Source organism: Marmota monax, unplaced genomic scaffold (genome assembly GCF_021218885.2).
Source record: "Marmota monax isolate L192 unplaced genomic scaffold, Marmota_monax_Labrador192_F-V1.1 WCK01_AAM20220418_F8-fsc00014, whole genome shotgun sequence".
Taxonomy (NCBI): domain Eukaryota; kingdom Metazoa; phylum Chordata; class Mammalia; order Rodentia; family Sciuridae; genus Marmota; species Marmota monax.
This window is the reverse complement of record NW_026695222.1, coordinates 28,808,436-28,828,628: the sequence shown is the minus strand read 5'-3', so window position 1 is coordinate 28,828,628 and position 20,193 is coordinate 28,808,436. Positions and strand designations below refer to the sequence as shown.

The following is a 20,193-nucleotide window of genomic DNA, read 5'->3' as shown; positions in this document are numbered from 1 at the left end:
GAAAAGTGAGTGATACAGCCAGGACAGAAGTGATTTCAACAGTCTTTCTCTCTCTCTCTCTCTCTTAAAGCTAACCATGCAACAACAAGAAAACCAGCAATTGCACTCTGGGCATTTCTCCTAGAAAAATGGAAAGTTATATTCACACAAAACCACTAATGTTTATAACAGCTCTGTCTGCAATAGGCCCCACATGGGAACAACCAAATGCTTCTCAGTGGATGAAAGGTTATACTAACTGGCCGTCCTAGCATGGAATACCACTCAGCAATAGAACAGGAAGGAGGGAACAATATCTACTGATGAACTCAATGACCTGCACCAGTCCCAGAGAATTATGCTGACGGAAAAAAAAATGCCTCTTGAAGGAGTACGTTCTATTTATACACCTCCATGGAAGAGCGGGACTCTGGGAATGGGGGACATGTGTGCTGGGGGTTGCTGGGGCTCAGGAAGAGGACGGAGGTTGGGGGGAGTGGGTGTGCGTACAGCAGGCCTGCAGAAGCCCTAGTGGTGTTGGCAATGAGTGTCCACCTCAACGAGCTGGTCAGGATGCAGCACCACGGGTCTGCAGGATGTTACCACTGGGCGGCTGTGGACTAAGGGCTCTCTCTGCCCTCCTCACAAGGGCATGGGAATCTACAATAATGCTGAGATGACAGAGTTAAAAAGACCCTTCCCGGGACAGTGCTGGAGGAGTGACAGCTCCAGGAGTCTGGGTCTGGAGCGGTTGATGATTTAGCATGAGATGTCAACATGTAAAATCAACCTGCGTCCATGTGATGGGCCAGCTACGACTCGTTTGAAGAATGTGAAATGAGAGGGGAAAATGTCCAATAAAAACAACCAAACTATCTTTATGTTGGGCTCAACGCTAAGCGAGGTAAAAAGGATCCCATTCAGTATTTAGTTTTTTGTTTGTTTTGGGGTACTGGGATTGAACCCAGGAGTGCTTTACCATTGAGCCACATCCTCAACTCTTCTTATTTTCTATTTAGAGACAGGGTCTCACTGAGTTGCTTACAGCTAAGTTGCTGAGGTTGGCGTAGAACTTTCAATCCTCTTGCCTCAGTCTCCTGAAGTTGCTGAGGTTACAGGCATGCACCACACCACCGTGACTGGCCCCCATTTAGTTCTTCTTCTTTTTTTTTTTTTGGTACCAGGGATTGAACCCACTGAGCCACATCCCCAGCCCTTTTTTATATTTTATTTAGAGACAGGGACTCATTGAATTGCTTAGGGCTTTGCTAATCACTGAGGCTGGCTTTGAATTCGAAATCCTCCTGTCTCAGCCTCCTGAGCTACTGAGATTATAGGCGTGTGCCACTCTGTCTGGCCCCATTTAGTTCTTGATGAGTGAAAAAAATAACTTCTCGCCTGGGGTTGTAGAGCAGAGCTGGGATGAGGGCCCAGGCTCAGAGGTAAGAAGCTGGTGAGACCTGATCTGTGCTGAGCTCATTTCCCTTCTCTCCGGTACTTATTTGCCCATTATCTTCTTGCCAGGGGCTTTCCTACATTAAATTCCTGGCTTCCGTCCCTTTTCCCTGCTATATACTTTTCCACGTTGTTACCATGAACCTCGCAACCTATGTTACCCAGAATCACATGGGGATTTAGTAAGCAATAGAGATGGCACCTCGAAAGCTTTGAATGGAAGGACTTCTTAATCAAAATGTAGGGACAGCAGAGCAGCCGTCTGGGGGAAAAAATTAACTTGGTGTCACCAAGTTACACCAGGACAAAATCCAAACAAATGAAAATACTACAAGAAAACATGGTGAGTGTCTTATAATTTTGAATTGAGAAGGTTTTTGTAGCTATGACTCAGAATCTAAAAGTCATGAGAAGAAAGATGGAAAAGTCAAAAAGATCAAATGTTTACACAGAGATGCATTGGGCATTGGGTAGGTGGGGTGAAGAACACCCTGGGTACAGTGCTCTGTACAGATTAATTCAGTCCTGATGGAAGGCAGGTTGTCATTGCCTGCCAAATTTTTAAAGAGGATGCGTTCTTCTACCCAGCAATCCCACTGCTAAGAGTTGACTCTAAACCTAAATTCACATGTGTGAGATATCAGATGTCACAAATGAGGAAGTTCTTTATGTGCTGATATAGAAAGATTGTTAACTGGAAAAAAAAAAGCATAGACGAGAATGGAGTGCATATTATATTATCATTTGTGTAAAAAGAAGAAATAAGAATTGGTGGTTTATTTCCTTATTTATGCTCAGAGAAATCCTAGAAAGACATTTAAAAAAATATAAACTGATAATCTATTGGAGAAGTGTTCATGGATAAGGATCGTGCTTTCTAACTTCTTGTTTTGATCCAAGTGAATGTTCTACCTACTAAAATTAAAATCAAGACAGAATGTGCATGACTAGTTTAAAAATCTAAGAACATCCAGAGGCCCAAGCTAAACACAATTGGAAGGAGGACCCAGCCTTCCGGCTGCCAATCCAAGGTGGCACTTTGACAGTGTTATTTGTCCTTGATGGCAAATAATTTGTCTTTGCTACTCTCATCCGTCCTCAGATAATCATTCTCAGCAAACAAAACTCACATGAAGCAGAAACGCTCTTAAAGAAACACCTAGAAGCTCCTTTTAAGAAGGCAGGAGTTGTGGTGTCGATTTGTATTTCTTCTCTAAGAATCTCATGTGTTTTCTTTTACTTTCTGTTGGTTTCAAAGAGCAGACAGACAGGAACACCGGTTAAGTGATCACAACTTGTCATATTGAAAGATAACGCTGCCTTATCATAAGTTGATGGCTCTAATGAAGCCCTTAGGAACTCGAGCTGTGCATTGTCCACTGCACCTAGCTAGGTAGGCCAGACCTTGGCCAGCACCGTGCAAACCCAGGGCAAGGCTGGATCAGGGCTGAAGCTCCTGTTTGGAGCGCTGTGGAGGCACCTCATTGGATTTCTGCTCTGCACCGCTTTGCTTGGAACCTTCACCGAGGGCAGTGCCTCGAGCAGACCAAGAGGGGACCCAAAAGCAGAAGTGGGTCCCATCCCATCCTCCTCTTCACTCCTTCCCATCTGTTGGAAATTCGAGCCACATGCTGCCTGGGATGAAAGGAAAGAGGGATCTGTTTCCTCCCTCCCCGTGGGATGTCTAGGGTTGAACCTGCCAGGCGTCCAGCGGTCACTAAGGCTACACTTTACTCCTCCCCAGAGCACTGTCACAGACACAGCAAGAAAAAAATGGCCTGGTCAATTCTCCAAGCTAGAATTCCTCCTCCAGCTTATCTTCAAAGGAAGGTAGATTAGCAAGCAGGAGGGACACTAGGACCGCCGGCTAAAAGCGTTTTGTGGAATCTGAACATTTCCTAAACAGACTGAAGTTTCTCTCTCTCTCTCTCTCTCTCTCCCTCCCTCCCTCCCTCCCTCTCTCCTCTCAGCCACCTAAGGAGCGTCAATAAACGCATACCAAGATAGGAAGTGCTTACTTTTATTTTCCCCACTGTGCCTATCCAAGTCACATCAACTGATAAAAGTGCATCTGCATCTTTCAAGCCCATGGCGACAACAGGGACAAAACACAAATGGTGCCACCGTAGGAAATGCCGATTATGAAGGTGATTCCCCAGCTGCCCATTTGGCACAAAATCTCTCTCCGAGTTTCCTCTGGAGGTGGCTTCACATAGGCCATAAGCGTATTTTAAGAGGCTGTGTTATTCGTGAACAAGGACTTGCCACGCACAGTCCACACCGATTGCTCTGGGTGTTCGTGAGCGAAAAACAAGCTCCTTTTGGAGCCACTGTGACCAGGACCCCGCCCCCCAGCCCCCCACTCCCGCGCAGTTTCTGGAGCTCCGGGAGTTTTCGGCCTCACAGCGCCGCCTAGTGGAGGAGACGAGGAATTACCTAGACTGGAGCATTTTTCCTTTGCTTAACAGGGTTCACTACGCTACCCCTTTTACAGTAAAGAGACAATATTGATAAATAAAAAGTGGGAAAGAATATCCCTCATGCCATTATGGAAAAAATAAGTGCTATTATCAGTTTGCAAATTTTCATTCCACACTCCCCTTAGGTGAAGGCATGGATATAAATGTGGGCAGGCAGGTGGAAGTGGTTTCTACCCCAAAGAGGTCATTCTATTCTGTTCTGTGTGACTGCATCCACGGGTCAACCTCTGCCTCTTGGCCTGCCTTGTTTATGGGGTCGGACGCATGGTGCACCGTAACCCTCAGGAAAGCTCTCCTTGAGGGTCTTTCAGGCTTCTCAACTTTTCTTTTACAAATAATACTGGAGGGTGTTTTATTTTTTTTGTCTTGTGCATAACATTTTGCTCAACTTTTCAGTCACTTCCTTAGTGTAGACTGTCTCAGTGCAGTAGCATTTTTGCTTTTAAACTTTAAAATTTCGTATTGCTGAAGTATATGGTTGAAATGAGATTCCTAGAATGATCCAGGTATTAACTGGGAAATTATCAGAGACTTTGGGGAAAATTAAAATAAAAACATTCAAGTATAAAACCTAGATTTTCATTGCCTTCTGCGATGTTTTCTAAGAAGGGGATTTAAGCCTAGTACACGGGGTTTAAAAATTTCCATTTACCCATTTTTCTTCCTCTTTTGGGGGAAGAGAGACATTACATTGTTAATTTTAGCCTCTTACTAACTGAACCAAGACAGGCTGAAGGATCCAGAGAGGCTCTTCATTGTAGATCACATCACTGCTATTCCCCACTGGGTGGGTATCATTCAGCGCCCTGAAACTCATTCCTTAGAGCACTCATCTAGCATGTGCAAGGCCCTGGGTTCAAACCCTTGTACCACAAAACAAAACAAAACATCAACCTCATGTCATATCTTCTCAACAGAAGTCCAATACAGGGCTTTTACATGAACCCACAGCTGTTCTCACACAGATAGGTTCTATTTGTAGGATGAAATAAACCAGATGCTTGCATGGGCATAGGGGGAGGACAGACAGTTACCTAAGAAAGCAATTTGTACTCCTTATAAACGAGACTTTCCATTTTCTCCCTCAGCATCTCCTATTTGAGGGGCAAGTGACTTTTGTCAGCTAGACTTCCATTGGCCTGACTTACAACCACTTGAGAAAGTGGGTAGAGAACTTAGCCATGCAGTGTCCCTCTTGTACTCCTGTTTCGGCAGCAGCCATTACTTTGGGGGATATTCCTTTGATATGTGAGTCAGCACACGCTTAAACACAGTCCATTTAGGTATAATTTGAAATAGAAAAATACATTCGCTGCCGGCCAGGGGTGGGCCGAGAGTGATTCCTAGGATGGGCTCCACTGGAGAAAAGGGTTTGTAGGAGGTGCCTGTTTTCCAACAGGTGCGGCCTCTACACTGACGACGGCACTGCACCTTTATTAGAGGAAAAATACCCAACTTCAAAAAAGCTGCCTCAAAATGCAGAAGCTGATAGCCCATAGCTAGAACAGGTTCCCCGTCTCTTCACCCAACACTTCCCAGTACTGAGATAGCGGGTTTGAATGCTGCCTGAAGCCAGCTGCAGACGACCTTATAATTGTTTGGCATCATACAAAAGGAGAAAAAAATCTACCTGCACCTTTAGGTAACCTCTTTCCTGACCCTGCTCCACCAAATTTAGCTGACATTCTCCTCTTTTCTCCATGTCCGAGTTCAAAACTTTCTTTATTTTACTCACAGTCTTTTTCCTATCTTGGAATGGTTTGCTTGTTTCTTTTCTTTTTCTTTTTTTTTTAATTGTTGATCTTTCCACTAGGACGAAAGCGTCCATGGTGTGCTCTGTTCTACTCATGTTGGAATCTGGAATTCATATTTCTGACACAAAGAAGGCACTCGTGTGTGTTGAGTGACCAAGTGAAAGTACTCCCCCTCCTGTTTATTGTTGAACATCTGCTGACTGATGGATGCTCAGGCTGGAATGGCAGACGAGAAAGCAGACGCCCCCCAGGCAGCTTCAGCTTGAAGTCAGTGGTATGGGGAAATAGTTTGGGATGGCTGTATTTTACTTGACCCTCAACTCTACCACATGTGAGTGCTGTAATGAAAGACGGCTCAGTGGCTGCACTGTTAGGGGGCACTAGGGAGGGGTGGGGACTTGGGCGAGGTGGTGAGTAAATACGCCATTTCAAGAGACCGTCACCCCTCACTTTCCAGCCGGCTCTGAAAGCCTGGTTGGTGTTTGCTGGTACGGCTCCTCTGAAGGTCTGCTCTACTTGTCAGATGGCTCAGAGCCTAATTAAGTCTGAAAACACTTGGTGAAGGTTAAACAGATATACTTGCTGCAGGACTTCTCAGGACCTTTAGAAGGCTGGTGTCTGCTGAGTTTTCAGGAGGAAAGCAAATAGTATTTTCTGAAATGTTTTGGTGGTGGAGCCCTATTTCTTGGCCCATCTCGTTGGACAGATGTTCGGGGGAATCTAGACTTCAGAAAATTTAAAAGATATACGATATTTCAAGTTTCAAGGCATTTCCTCATTTTTGAACTTCCAAACACAGTGGTTAAGCATGTGGGGCCTGTAACGAACTCTAGCTCTGCCACTTGCTACCCAAATGATCTCCCTCAAGGCATTTCACCTTTCTGTGACTTCGTGGACTCTCTATTAGCTATTATTACAGGCTTTGAAGGAATGAGCTAGACAGGCTAACCCTGGAGGGAAAGATGAGTCAATTCACTAGATTTCAATTTGATCAACACCATAACAGGCTAAAGATCAAACAAAGAGTTCCAATGGGTGACGGCAGTTTATCCCAGGGAAAGCGTGCATACCACACATGCATTTTGAAATCACTTTCTATTTAAAGTTATGTGAGGCAAGACAGATAATATTCCCAACAGCACATCCTAATGGTCTCAAAAGGTAGTAATTTGAGGTGTACCATCTTGGCCATTTTCAGGTTCGCCAAAAGAGCACCTCTGCAGCCAGTGTGCACAGCCACCGGGAGCGCCAGCTGCACAAGGGACCATCACACCCCTTAAGATCACCATGCGGATATGTGCAAAGGGTCACTGTGATAGAACGGCCTTCTTCAAACTCTACTTTTTTTTTACCATTAGTGGACTGGAAAACGATTTGGTGAGTCAAAACCAGCATTATAAACCCAAACAGACTAAAATAGAAAAATTAGAAAATACTAGCCTGTGTCACATGCTATAAAAGTGGAATTACTTTGTGACCTTCAGTTTGTGCATGTGCATGTGTATTAGGTGAAGAATTGGCACCTGCTTCTTACTGTGGGGCCATGGTCAAGTTGGAAGCTAGCCTAGGGAGTGAACTGGAGTCGTTCCTGGAGAGGGTGCCTAGCAGCCTCCAGCTGCTCCACACACTAAAGGTACAAAGTTGGCACTGAATGTCTACCTTGCATTATTATAAGGCTCAAAGCAAAATGTTCACTGCTGCAATGAAATCTCATATCTAATGTTTCCTGGTGCTACCATGGAAAGTCGGTATGGAGGTTCCTCAAAAGACTAGGCATGGGACCACCATGTGACCCAGCTATACCACCCCTCGGTACTCATCCTAAGTCACCTTACTACAGTGAGACAGGCACACCCACGTTTACAGCAGCACAATTCACAACAGCCAAACTATGGAACCAGCCTAGGTGTCCATCGATAGAAGAATGGATTACAAAAATGTGTTACATATACACAATGGAGTTTTATTCAACCATAAAGAAAAATGAAATTTTCACTAAGTCGCTGAGGCCAGTTTGAGGCTGGCCTCAGCAACTTAGTGAGATCCTGCCTCAAAATTAAAAATGAAACGGGCTGAGGATGTGGCTCAGTGTGAAGCATCCCTGGGTTCAATTCTGGTATTTGAGTATATATACATGAAATTTTGTCATTTTCAGGAAAATGGATAGAACTTGAGACCATTATGTTAAGTAAAATAAGCCAAACTTAGAAGGTCAAGGGTCAAATGTTTTCTGTCTAATGTGGAAGTTAGAGAGGAAAAAGGAAAAGAAAGGGGGTGGATCTCTTGAAGATCAAAGGGAGATTTGTAGAGGAAAGGAACTGGGGGAAGGGAGGAGGAGATGGAGAAGGAGAGAGGGGACGTGCTGGCTAAATTATACTTTTATAATGTGTGCATGTGCGAATATGTAATAACAAATCCCACCAGTATGTACAGCTATAACGCACCAATGAAACTATGGGAAAAATGCTCCTTGATGCTAAATTCATCACAATTATAGAGTTATGCAGAAGGCCCTGCCTGCTCCTAACATGCCTAATTGAAGACGGACTTTTCCTTTTTCACTAATGAAGGCTTTAGGAGAGTAGTTCCCTTTACTCATCCAAATGTCACACCTGGTGGCCATAAGGTAAAAAGCAAAACAAATTAAAAAAAAAAAAAACCACAGTGAATAACTCACTTGGCCTTCTGATGTGGGAACTAGGTGACTCATTTTTTAATCTTTAAATTTGGGATTAACCTGGCATTTCCAATTTTGCATATATTAACTTTTTGAATCACACTTCCTCAAATTAAATATTATTCAATTTTGTATAAGTTGCAGCCTTATTGCACAAATTTCACGAATAATTAGTAAAAATATTAGTGTTGAGTGTTTAAGAATACAGATTTTTGCAAAGGCAGGAGGATTGCAAGTTTGAGGCTGGCCTCAGCAGGATGTGGCTCAGTGGTGAAGCATCCCTGGGTTCAATTCTGGAATGTGAGTATATATACATGTATATAAGTATATGTAAAGGAAGAAAGAAAAAAGCAGACAGACTTTGGACCTGGATGATTCTAGTTTTGCTTTAGCTGTGTGCCTTGGACTGAGTGACTTTGTTTCTCTGAATTTTTGATTTCTTCATCTGTAAAAAGGTGAAAATGAAGAAATCTTGTAAGTTTTGAAGGGGGTTCATGAGATGATCCCTTCAAAGTGATTTCATCACAGAGTTTGACTTAACACATAGCAGAAAGAAAGACAGTTGAGGACTTCATATTGTCAGAAACCACCTGGGAATGGGGGCATCTTGTCACTTCATGAAGAACTTGACACTTGAAGCTGAAGTTAATTTTTGATTAACAGGAAAAGACAGAGAAAGGTAGAGAGAATCCTGGGAAGCAGATGGCCACCACCCAAGTCATACGTTGGCCACAGTGACTGGAGAAATTCAAGAGGCCAGGGGAAAATACAGTTGGGGGAATGGGCACGGGAAAGGTTGTGGAAACACCTGACTGTCAGACTAAGGAATTGGGCCTGTGGGTATGGGCTTTAAGTCCCTAAATAACTTCACAACTTGTGCATCTTTCGCCAAGTTAGCCTCGTGCATTTCGTAACAGCTCTCAGATTAGATCCAATTGTGCTATCTCTGAGAGTTTGGGTTGAGAACTGCAGAAATGAAAGGTAGCAAGAATAAAATATGGAGTAGTCGGCGGGGAGGAAATCCATGATGCTAATAATAGCTAGCGTTTCTCCTTTTCAAAATGTAATTTCTCAGTGCTAAATATATAACTTCTCTCATTTAATGTTCACAAGTGTGAATCGTGAAAATGTGCTAAATACTATCATGATCCCTACTTTACCAATTAAAAAAAAAACAAAAAACCCTGAGGCTCAGAAAGGTTAAGTAGCTTGCCCAAGGTTGCAAAGCCAGGAGGTGACACAGGCAGAGAGAAAGCACAGACGATTTGACTTCAGTGTCTACATTTTAATTCAGTGCTAAATACCATGTGGAAAAGGACCCTGGGAACCTTGGCTCTTTGGTTCCAGGGATCAGTGGCAGGAGGCAGCTGCCATTGACTGAGACAAGCAAGGCTGTGGACCATGCCGAAGGCAAGCTGCTCTGGGTGGTGAATGAAGAGTTCAGCTGGGGACACGCTGTGGCGGAGGTGTGTGGTGAATATTCACAGGGAGGTGCGGAAATTCAAGCAGACCTGCAAAGAGGAAGCTGGACACTGAGGTCCGACTTCAGGGGTAGATCTTGTCAGCAGGTCACTACATTCAGACATGAGGGACCTGGGGGATTTTCAAACAAGTACGTGTATTTAGAGAAGACACCCAAGAACAGGACCATGGGGAGCTCTGACAATTGGGTGATAAGATGAGCAAGGACACCAGGAGCAGTGGCCAGGGAGGTGGAGGACCTGGAAACCAAATGAGGAGGATGCTTCAAGAAGGAAGGTGTGGCCTGCCGCACAGATTCAACTGAGATCAGATCCTCTGGGATAAGTGCTGAGACTTTTGGTATTTGGCAGCTGTGGGGAGGGCAGGGGGCAGGCACAGCATCATGGCAGCCTTAACCAAAGGTTGAATGGAGTGTGTTCAAGGGAGAAAAAAACAAAAAACAGGAAGCAGGAACATTGAGCATTGTACTTAATATCCGTAGCCTGAGCAAATTTAAGGTTCAATGTACTTATCATGATATCACTATAAAGATCATTTTTCTTATTAGGTTATATGCTCCTCAAAGAACTAGAAATGTGATTTATCTTTCATGCTTTGCACAAGGTAGGTGTTTACATAATAATGGCAGAATTTAACTAAAATTTTAAAAGAAACATTCTCTTTGTCCCACAGTACATGTAACACTTTATGCACCCCCCACCTGGCACTTCCCGGCACAGACACCTCTGGGGAGGACCATGTGGAAAAGAAGAAACTTAGTGTGTTTTTCTTTTTTTAAAAAAACCAATAAAGGTCAAATTTCCATTGCATGATCACTTTGTGCATGCGTGATGAATCTCTTAAATGCTTATCTTAGAACTTGGGTTCAGGAGGGGGAAGAGGGGAAAAACCTCAGCCCTGCCAACACGTTGGTTTGTGTGAATCACAGCTCAGTGGAACCTTTCAGGCATATAATTTATCTTTTCTTTGGCCTGTGTAGTAAAGGCTTCATTTGTTCGTGAATTCTTGCCTTGTTTTAATGATGTGATGCTCTGAATGTAGTTTTATGAGGCACAAAAATAAGATTGTCATTCTGAAAACAAAGAAGATTTGTGTGCTTCCCCCAGAATGAAATGGTGGCATCTCTTTCCCAATTCACAGTTCTGTGGCTTTGTGGCTGGAATTCCAATCTACTGAGGAGCAAGTGGTGAAAGTTGGGGGGGGGGGAGGGTTGGGGGAGGGGGAGGGGGACAGCTGATGAGCCCAGAGCATAATTTACCCTAAGAATTCTGAATCAATACATTGCATCCTGTCTATGCATAGGACATTTTCTGGTGGTGTCCCCACCCAGAAGTTTTATTCTGGGAAGTTTTATTCTTACTTTCTGAGGGCTGTGTTCTCTCATGGCACTTACAGAACAATTGGTCCCCCCTCTAAATACAGGACTGTGTAGCCAGGGATCTGCTGAGAAACCTTAACAAATCAGAAGCCCATTTTGGGGGTTAAAAATTCTTCAAGTCGTGTGCATTTGAAAATCACACAAGTTCCCAGGTTGACGAAGAAATGCCTATTTCTTCACTTTTTTTCATGTTTTATGTGTACATCATGCAGATTGAGCACTGAATATTTCAAATTACCACCAACCCAAGATGCAAATTCGCAGCATATTGTAACAAAATCTAATGTAGATTTCATTGGTAAATTGGAGGGCACTAGCTCACTTATCCAGAAAGGAAAGCAGGTTATAGTTTTTGGGTAACCTGAGAGATTACTGTAATTTCACAATATCACTCCTGGGTTTGCTGTGCTAGATAACTCCCAGGGTTCCAACACAAGCCCCCACCTTTGGGCTCAGATCTCACCTTGAACTCCATTCTACAAATAGAGTTGCCATCCCTGAGAGGGTTTTTTCAATAAAGGAAGCTGAGATAATAAAGCACAACTCTGAGCCAGGTGTGGTGGTGGCACACATCTGTAATCCCAGCAACTCAGGAGGCTGAGTTGAACTTTCATAAGTTCAAGGTCAGCCTCAGCAACTTAGCACGATCCTGTCTAAAAATAAACTAAAAAGAGTTGGGAATGTAGTCAGTGGTAAAGTGCCCCTGGATTCAATCCCCAGTATTGCAAAGCAAAAACAAACAAACAAACAAACAAAATGAAACAAGAAAGAAATCAAAACCCAGAACTTTTCTTAGATGAACAGTGAGTTGAAAGGGCTGGAGTTTTATGGTCACATACATTCAGGATCAGATGCAGAACTGGCTTACTAAGATGGGGATTTGGATGAGTCACCAGGCAATCGGGCAAAGATGGGTAAAATAGCCCTTCATTCCTATCCCAAATAACTCAGTCTTTTCCTGACTCAGGCAATGGATGGGCTTTGATGCCTACACTCCAGAAATACCCGACTATCAAAAAAATGGCAACCTCAGAATAGCTTTGGAAGCCATGGCCAAATGACAACTCCACAGTGCTTCTCTGCTCAGGCAAAGGAAGCAAGCAGTCTCTCTAATGCTCATGAGAACCAAACAGCAGTTGACAGCCCCAGACCAGGGGCTCTTAGGCTCCTGGTGTGTCCATCTGATCCACTGCTCCCTGGCTTGGGGGGTGGATCCTCCTGAGTCTGGCCACCCCCCAGCATTGCTTCCTCAGCACAGCACTGAGCACTCTGAACAGCACTGAGCACCCTGGACAGCCATCACAGGTTTATTTATTCGTGTTTTCTTACTGGACACCGAACTCCTTAGAGTAAACACCCTAACCCTGTCCACCACAGTAGCTCTGTGCCTCAGGCTGCTCCTGGGTACATCTGAAGACTCACTTTTTATTAATACAAAAGCTATTCAATTGACTCCTTGAACTGGTACAGCTTGGGAAGTGGGCATTTCAAGGGACTTTTCTTTTTTAACTTCTGAAAAAAAATTTGAAAATACTTTCAGTCAAAATTTATAGGACTGGGCATGGGGGTGCATGCCTGACACCCCAGGCAGGAGGCTGAGGCAGAAGGATTGCAAGTTTGAGACCAGTCTCAGCAACTAAGGCTCCAAGTAACTTAGAGAGATCCTGTCTCAAAATAAAAAATAAAAAGGGATGGGGATGTGGCTCAGTGGTTAAGGGTCCTGGGTTCAATCCACAATACCACGCCCCTCCCTGCAAATTTATAGGGACAGCAGAATACTGCCGGTAAAAGTCTTGACATGTGAGCCTTACTATGTTTTCCCAATTTCAAATGTCCAGAATATTTGGCTGGTGTCTAATAGTCTCCATATGATGCTTTACAGCACCCCAGATGCATTAAAACCATTGATTAATGTGATACTCATTTTCTTTAAGAAAAACAATATATGCACAGTGCTTAGAACACAGCCTTGAATATTATAAGGACTCAAAAGATGAAAGCTAGTGTTATTAGCATCTTAGCTGTACATCATTACGTTGTCATTAAGACAAATATATTGACAGTGGTGATATTTAACCATGTCATAAAACCTGAGCCCATCTGATTTTTTTCTTTGTTCTATATTTAACTAGAAGCTCGAACTTTATGCCTACGTTTTGAAAAAATATTGTTATTGAAAATGTCTGTTAACCAAGAAAAGGAGTGCTTCAAAAATACCATGTATTGACTTCTATTTCCTTCCACATTCAAGGAGTTATTTTCCTGCTCAGAATACAAACAAACTCTTTCAAGGTTAAATGCTCTCTTTACTGTCAAAAGAGCTTGGCTTTCTTTGCTCAAGATTCAGGATATCACCTTAAAAAAAATCTATATTTTTACAAAAGTATTAATTTAGCTTGTTGGAAAGTAACCAATACATAAAGTAGTCTGTGGAGCTGTAAACGACACCTTCCTGCAAGAGATAGTTAAAGATCAATCCAGGTTCTTCTGAGCAAAGCATGAAATGTGTCCCAGCTAATGCCTGAAACCACACCGTATGTCAAACACGCTGCTGAGACCAGGCAGGGGATTTAAGTCTTTTAGGAACCATTTTTATTCCACTAATGCCTTTCTGTCCTGACTCCAGTGATCACAAATGCGACCTGTCTGCCTGGCCTCTGATAAATGGAAGGACGGGTTCATCTGCATGTAACTCACCTTCTCTTTTTTTTACATAAAACAGATGTCCCGGCTGTTATTGTTCTCCAAACAGATGTTTCTGCCCAAAGAAACAACCCTCTGCTATTTGTCCTAGAGGGGTGCACGGCTTGACCCCTGTCTAGGACCCCGAGTGACTGTAGGGTGATGCACGTGCCCCTGTCTTGGGTCTTGGCCCATCAGCGCCTGCAGCGCACCCTGGGCGCCCCGGGTCCTGGCACGCGCTCTTACCTTCCCTGCAGGGACCGCATCGCCCTGCCCGGGGCCTCCGGGGGCCTCCTCCGCCTGGTCCTCGCTCTCTGCCCTCCTGGCCTCCTCCTGGATGTCAACTGCTGCCTTGTCCCGTCCTTTGTCCAGTTTGAATAATTTGTCAAAAAAGCTGGTGTCCTTGGTGGGGGCCGCCCCTGACTCGGGTGCCCCGGGGGCAGAGAGGGCCTGGTCCGGGGCAGGGGTCCGCACCGGGGTTTTATCCGTGGCCCTGCCCGGTGCAGCTGCGCCCGGAAGCGCGGGCTCCTCACTCGGGTCTTTGTTCCCCGGAGCGTTATTGGAGCTGACATCAAGCTTCGCGGGTCCGCTGGATGAATCCGTGCCTTGGTCTCCGGTACGTCCTGGTACAGGCCGAGAGAGAGTCAAGAAAAAACGAGATTTAGCAGCTGGTGCCTCGGGTTTGGCCTCTTTCCCAAGATTCTTTCCGTTGGCATCGGCCACAGCGCCCATCTCCATTGTCTTGGGGGAAGAAGTGGTCACATTATCCTCCTGCATGCTTATTCCCAGATCCACTGTAAACACAAACATAAACAGAGGTCATTCAACGAGCCAGGAAATTCCAGGATGAATAATGGACTCCAAACTGTTGATACACAAAGGCCGCGATGCAAACGGGGACCTTGCTTTCTCCAGCTGCTCCGCAAAGCAGAAGTTAGCCATCCAGATGTCCAGTGACCTGCTCTTCCCAGGAGGGGCACGGCAGGTTGGCCGGAGGGCAATCCCTAGGGGCCAGGCACTGCCTGAGTGACACCCAGCCACAGTTGTCTTCTATCTCCACAGGAAGATGGGAGAAGCATTTATCGGACAGTGGTTAGGAGCCTGGATCTCCGGAAATAGATTAAGGTCTTTGGAACTCCCCAGTGTTAACTTTTGGGATCAATCATTCTTTATTATGGAGATCTCTGGCCTGGTACTATTGGGTGGATGCTAGTAGCATTCCCTTCTTGTGACCACCAAACACATCTCCAGATTTTGCCCAATGTCCCTCAAGGAGACACTCATGTTTAAGAACCACTGAGTTAGACTCTATTTGAATCCAAGTTATTTATTTTTTCTCTGCTTCAATTTTCTAGCAAAATAAGGCAAATAATAGAACCTGCCTCATAATTTTGTTAGGAAGATTACACGAGTTGATATTGTTAAAGTACAAAGGAGGGGGTCAGTACTATAATAAGTGCTCCACAAATGTAGTGAATCTTAGCCAATACCATTACTCAGGAGTGAGAAGCTGATATCCAGAGAGGTTGATCTACCTTCTCAGGGCTGCCCAGCAAGCTGGGAGGTAGCTGAGCCTGGCACAGGTAGAACCCAACTCTTAACTTCATTGCTTTCTCATGTTAGCATGAACAGTTAAAAGTGTTGCAGATTGCTGGGCGCTGTGGTGCATACCTGTGATCCTAGCATCTTGGGATGCTGAGGCAGGAGGATCACGAGTTCAAAGCCAGCCTCAGCAAAGGTGAGGGTCTAAGCAACTCAGCAAGACCCTGTCTTTAAATAAAATATAAAATAGGGCTGGGGAGGTGGTTCAGTGGTCGAGTGCCCCCGAGTTCAATCCCTGGCACCGCCCCCATCACCACCAAGAAAAAGTTTTGCAGATTGATACAAGTAATACTGGCAAAGTTTGCACTTTGAAGACCAGCTAAGCAGATGTCTGCCCAGGAAGGCTAGTTGGACCTCAGACCCCAGTAGAACTAGACCTCTTCCCTGGAGGAGCACTTTCCCAACATCCGCCTGTTTGTGCTTTGCCCTCTGCCTCAACTTAATTGAGCTGCTTTTCCCTTTAAGCAGTGTGTTTTGGGGAAGTGGGGTGGCGGAGGATAGCAAGAATTTGGGAATCACCATTAAAGATCTTCTGGACCCTCCCCTGATGAACCGTGTGGTCTTGAGCAAGTCTCTAAAATTCTCAGCATTTCCTCATTTGTAAAACGGGAACATTTGCGGCTTCCTCGCAGGCTTGTCATGACTGACGCACAAAGGACTTGGCACAATGCCTTTACCACGGCGTGCACCTCATAAAGTGACAGGCCCCTGGTTACTTTTAAGACTCCTCCCCTGCCTTTGATAACACGGCATTGTGTTTGATACACTTGGTCAGGAGATGCTTCTTAATATGTTGGTAGGAAGACAGACAAGGATAAAGGGAAAGGGAAGGCTCCCTTGCTTATGTTGTACATTAATATATGGCAATCACCCCCCCCCCATTGGTAATTGTTTTTTGCCAAACTCTAGTATCTCATAGTGTCTAAAGTCAGGAGCAAACACACAGGAGAGAGGGTGCTGGATTCTTGCTTAGCAGGCAGCCTCCTCCATCAACACGGAGGGGCAGGGAAGTGGTAGAAGACCAGGCCAGAGGCTGGTGAGTGCTGGGGTTCCTCCTACACCCCGACCTCAAGGCCCCTGGCTCTGGCTGCTGGCTGTTCTCCACCTTTTACCTGTGGCCCAGGAATTGGTACTGGAGGTAGGTGCTGCAGGAGAGAGAAGGACAGAGGGAGAAGTGACAGATGGAGCAGGGCACCTGGTGAGCCCAGGAGGCAGCTCTGACACATTCAGAGAGGATATAAATGACTTGTGGGCATGGGCCACACCAGGAGCAGAGGAAACAGTTGACAAAAAGGGAGAGGCTGGGGGCAGAACAAGGAAGGGACTTTCAAAATGCCAAGAGCATCAACTGGCTCCTTTCAGTCTGCTTTCTCTGCTCCTCACTCCCTGGCTGGGAACCACAGAACTGGTTGTGAGAGTGTCAATGCCAGAGACATTTCTTTCTGTGGAAAAGAAGCCCAACGTCCCATGGATAGACTTTTTAAAAAAGTACCAGAATTTTGCTTTGCTAAAGGGCGAATCCCATGTATATTAACAGATGTAAACAATAGCTCTTGGTTTTCTTCAATATAAGGAGGCTGATTCATAGTAGGGTAGGAGGGGGAGCATGGGAGGAATAGATGAACTCTAGAGAGGGCAGAGGGTTAGGAGGGGAAGGGAGGGGGCATGGGGTTAGAAATGATGGTGGAATGTGATGATCATTATTATCCAAAGTACATGTATGGAGACACAAATTGGTGTGAATATACTTTGTATACAACCAGAGATATGAAAAATTGTGCTGTATATGTATAATAAGAATTGTAATGCATTTTGCTGTCATAAATAAATAAATAAATAAAACAATAGCTCTTGGTATCGAGAATCAGCAAGGTGTTTTCAATGACTTAATAAGAACTCAGTGTCCTTAGATGGTACATTCCATGACCACTGAAGCTCCAACTCCAATCCCCGGTCTATCACCTGGGTTTCCATTTTCCTTGCTAAGATGCTCAAGTCCCAGGTGGGCACATGATCTAAGCTTAATTAATAAAAAATAAGTCCTGGGTCTTTTGCTAAACCTACCAGAAGAGAATTGTGCCCTTTATGCTGGGGTTGGCAATCCACCAGGTCATACATCTAGAGGTGGTGCTGGCTTTGGCTACAACATTGGGGTAGTGACCAACAGATGAAGGCAGAGCCAGGAAATCCAGAATGTAGACTCCCAATGATATCATTTGGACATCTGGATCCAGCTGTGCCTGAAATTGGATTTTAGTGTCACATGAGCCAATATTACCTCCCCGCCTCCTTGCTAGTTTAAATTGAGCACATACTCAGTGATTCCAGAGAGAATTTCTGGGAATTGGCCAGTATCTGTTTCTCTTGTTATTTAGTAGGAATCAACTCTCCCCTAAGGGAGCGGTCTCTAAGCTCTTCAAATGTGTCCAAAGAACCAGTGAGCTCTGGGAAGTTGGGGGTACATGAAATGCATTCTCTAACATTTCATCTTAACAAAAAGGGAGAAAATCCATAGGGGAAAGAGAGATTACAGTCATCTGAGACCTTGGATACCAACTCTTAAAACAGATAAAATATGTTCTAAAACACACACACACACACACACACACACTCACACAACAACAAATCTGTGTGAATTGAGTTGGGAGAAATGCCGTTGGAGTTACAAGTTTTGTCCTCTTGCAAAGATAGGGCATATTTACATGCTTCTCCACATTATCATGGAAGAAGTACGTTCCTTCTAGAAGACTGGAACTGAACTTTCAGTTCCTATGAAAAATCTTGGGGGAAACCCATCTTGAATCTGGTTTCAATAAAAAAATGTTCTTGGAAAGCAGACTGATGACATAGCAGAGATTTTACTTTTCATGGAAGAGAAAAAAGTCTATTAGAGTTTAAAGAAGATAAAAGGAAATCAAGTAAGAATATTTGCAAATGGCAGCTCCCAAATACTTAGAAGGTGAAGCTGAAAAGTTTGACCTCTTTCATGCAGAAAAGGTAGTTTATACTGTGCATGTGTTCTTTTAAAGGAAGTGGATTTATCTAGATGTGTGATTGGAAACAATCCCAGGAACATCTGCGGGTAACTGTAAAGAACTTAGATTGTGGATCAGAGGGACCCAGTTTTGACTTGCAATCTCTCAGTCACTAATTGGGTGGCTGGTAAGTTACATGGAATCTTTGTGCCTCAGTTTTCTTATAAAACGGTCACGAAAGTAACAGAGCCTTCCTCAAAGGCCAATTGTGAGGATTAATCAAATTATTCCCTATAAAGTGCCTGACACACGCTGGTGGGTGGGTGATGTTCAGGAATCAGTAGTTAGTTGTCTTTGTTCTATTTTTATCCTATTACTATGATTATTTTTTTCTATTTTTAAATCTAGGCCAGAAGGGGAGGAATGATTCAAGTGGCTTTACCTGCAAACTCGAGTGCTCTGGAAAGGCTTTTAAGAGCAAGAAGCCAGGGGCTTCTAGAATATCCTCATCATCTGCCAAGCACCAGGTCTTCTTAGTCTATACAGGGGGCTTCATCAGAGTTCTGAGGGTGCATGTACACCTGCGTTGGTATTGCAGTATTCAGAACTTCCAAGGAAGGCTTATCGGCTGTTGCTGCTGTTTTTCAAGTGTCAGAGCTGAAATTTTCACTTGGTGCAACACTCCCACGTTCTGGGAGTGTTCCAGGAGCCAGGCAGCCGGGAGTATGTGCCGTGTGAAGAGGTGATTCATGAAGGCACCTTGACATCGCCACAGGCTGGGTGCTGTGGCACCCCCACTGTACAGGTGGGGAAACTGAGGTCGGAGGAGAGAAGTTTCTAACACTGTCCAACTCATAAGGGGTGGAGTCAGGGTTAGACCCATGTTTGCCTGATTCCAACGTTTCAACTCATAATGACACAGGGTAACAGGAAAGGAAGGAGAACGGGAAAGGAGGGGAGAAGAATGGGTTAATAGCATGGACGGATCTCCAAGAAAAACTACACACAGATGTGGGGGGTGGGGGGGTGGTATACATTCTCACATCTAGGAAACACTGGGATATGATTTTTGTTTTAAACAGAAATTAGGTGATATCATTTTCCTGAAAAAAAAAGAAAACATACAAAGAAGGCCTCACCCTGACTAAAATCCAGTCCCGACACGACCCTGGGCCGGAGCCCCTAGAACCCCAGGTCACACTGTGCTCTTCCTCACACACTCAGTGTACGAACCGTTCCCACCTGAAGCTGTTCATGTGCTACCTGTTCTTTCCAGCTGTGAACGTTTCCCTCCAAGATCTTCCCATGGCTCCCTCTGAATCGTTCAGGCCTCAAGTTGGTGGAGGCTTCCTTGACCACCCTATCTGAGGGAAGTCCACCTGCTCACCCTCCTTCACTCTCTGGAGTACATACAGCATCTGCTGCTCTCTGGATTGATTTCAGAGCAGTAGTTCCCCCATGTCTGTAATTTTGATTATCGTGGTTTCAGGAACTTGTGGTCAACTGCAGTCCCAAAACACGATTACAGCATAGTGCGATGAGAAATTAAAATAGTTTGGGAGAGACCACATTGACATAACTTTTATGAGAGTACAGCATGCTGTTATTCTTGTTTTATTAGTTATTGTTACTCTCTTACTGTGCCCGGTTACAAATTAAACTTCATCAGAGGTATGCATGTATCGGAAACAACCTAGTCTTGATAGGTTTGGTGCTATGGGAGGTTTCA

General features: G+C 44.5%; 1 protein-coding gene across 11 annotated transcripts in view; it reads right to left on the bottom strand.

Moving 5' to 3' along the window:
- Nucleotides 1-20,193, bottom strand: part of Bcas1 (brain enriched myelin associated protein 1) — a 97,227-nt gene that overhangs the window by 59,372 nt on the left and 17,662 nt on the right. For 10 of the 11 annotated variants that reach the window (XM_058575465.1, XM_058575466.1, XM_058575468.1 and 7 more), the window contains exon 4: nucleotides 14,134-14,681. In XM_058575465.1, the coding sequence (XP_058431448.1) occupies nucleotides 14,134-14,681 (548 nt within the window). The remainder of the gene's footprint in view (nucleotides 1-14,133; nucleotides 14,682-20,193) is intronic. The other variant, XM_058575467.1, reaches the window with a different exon arrangement.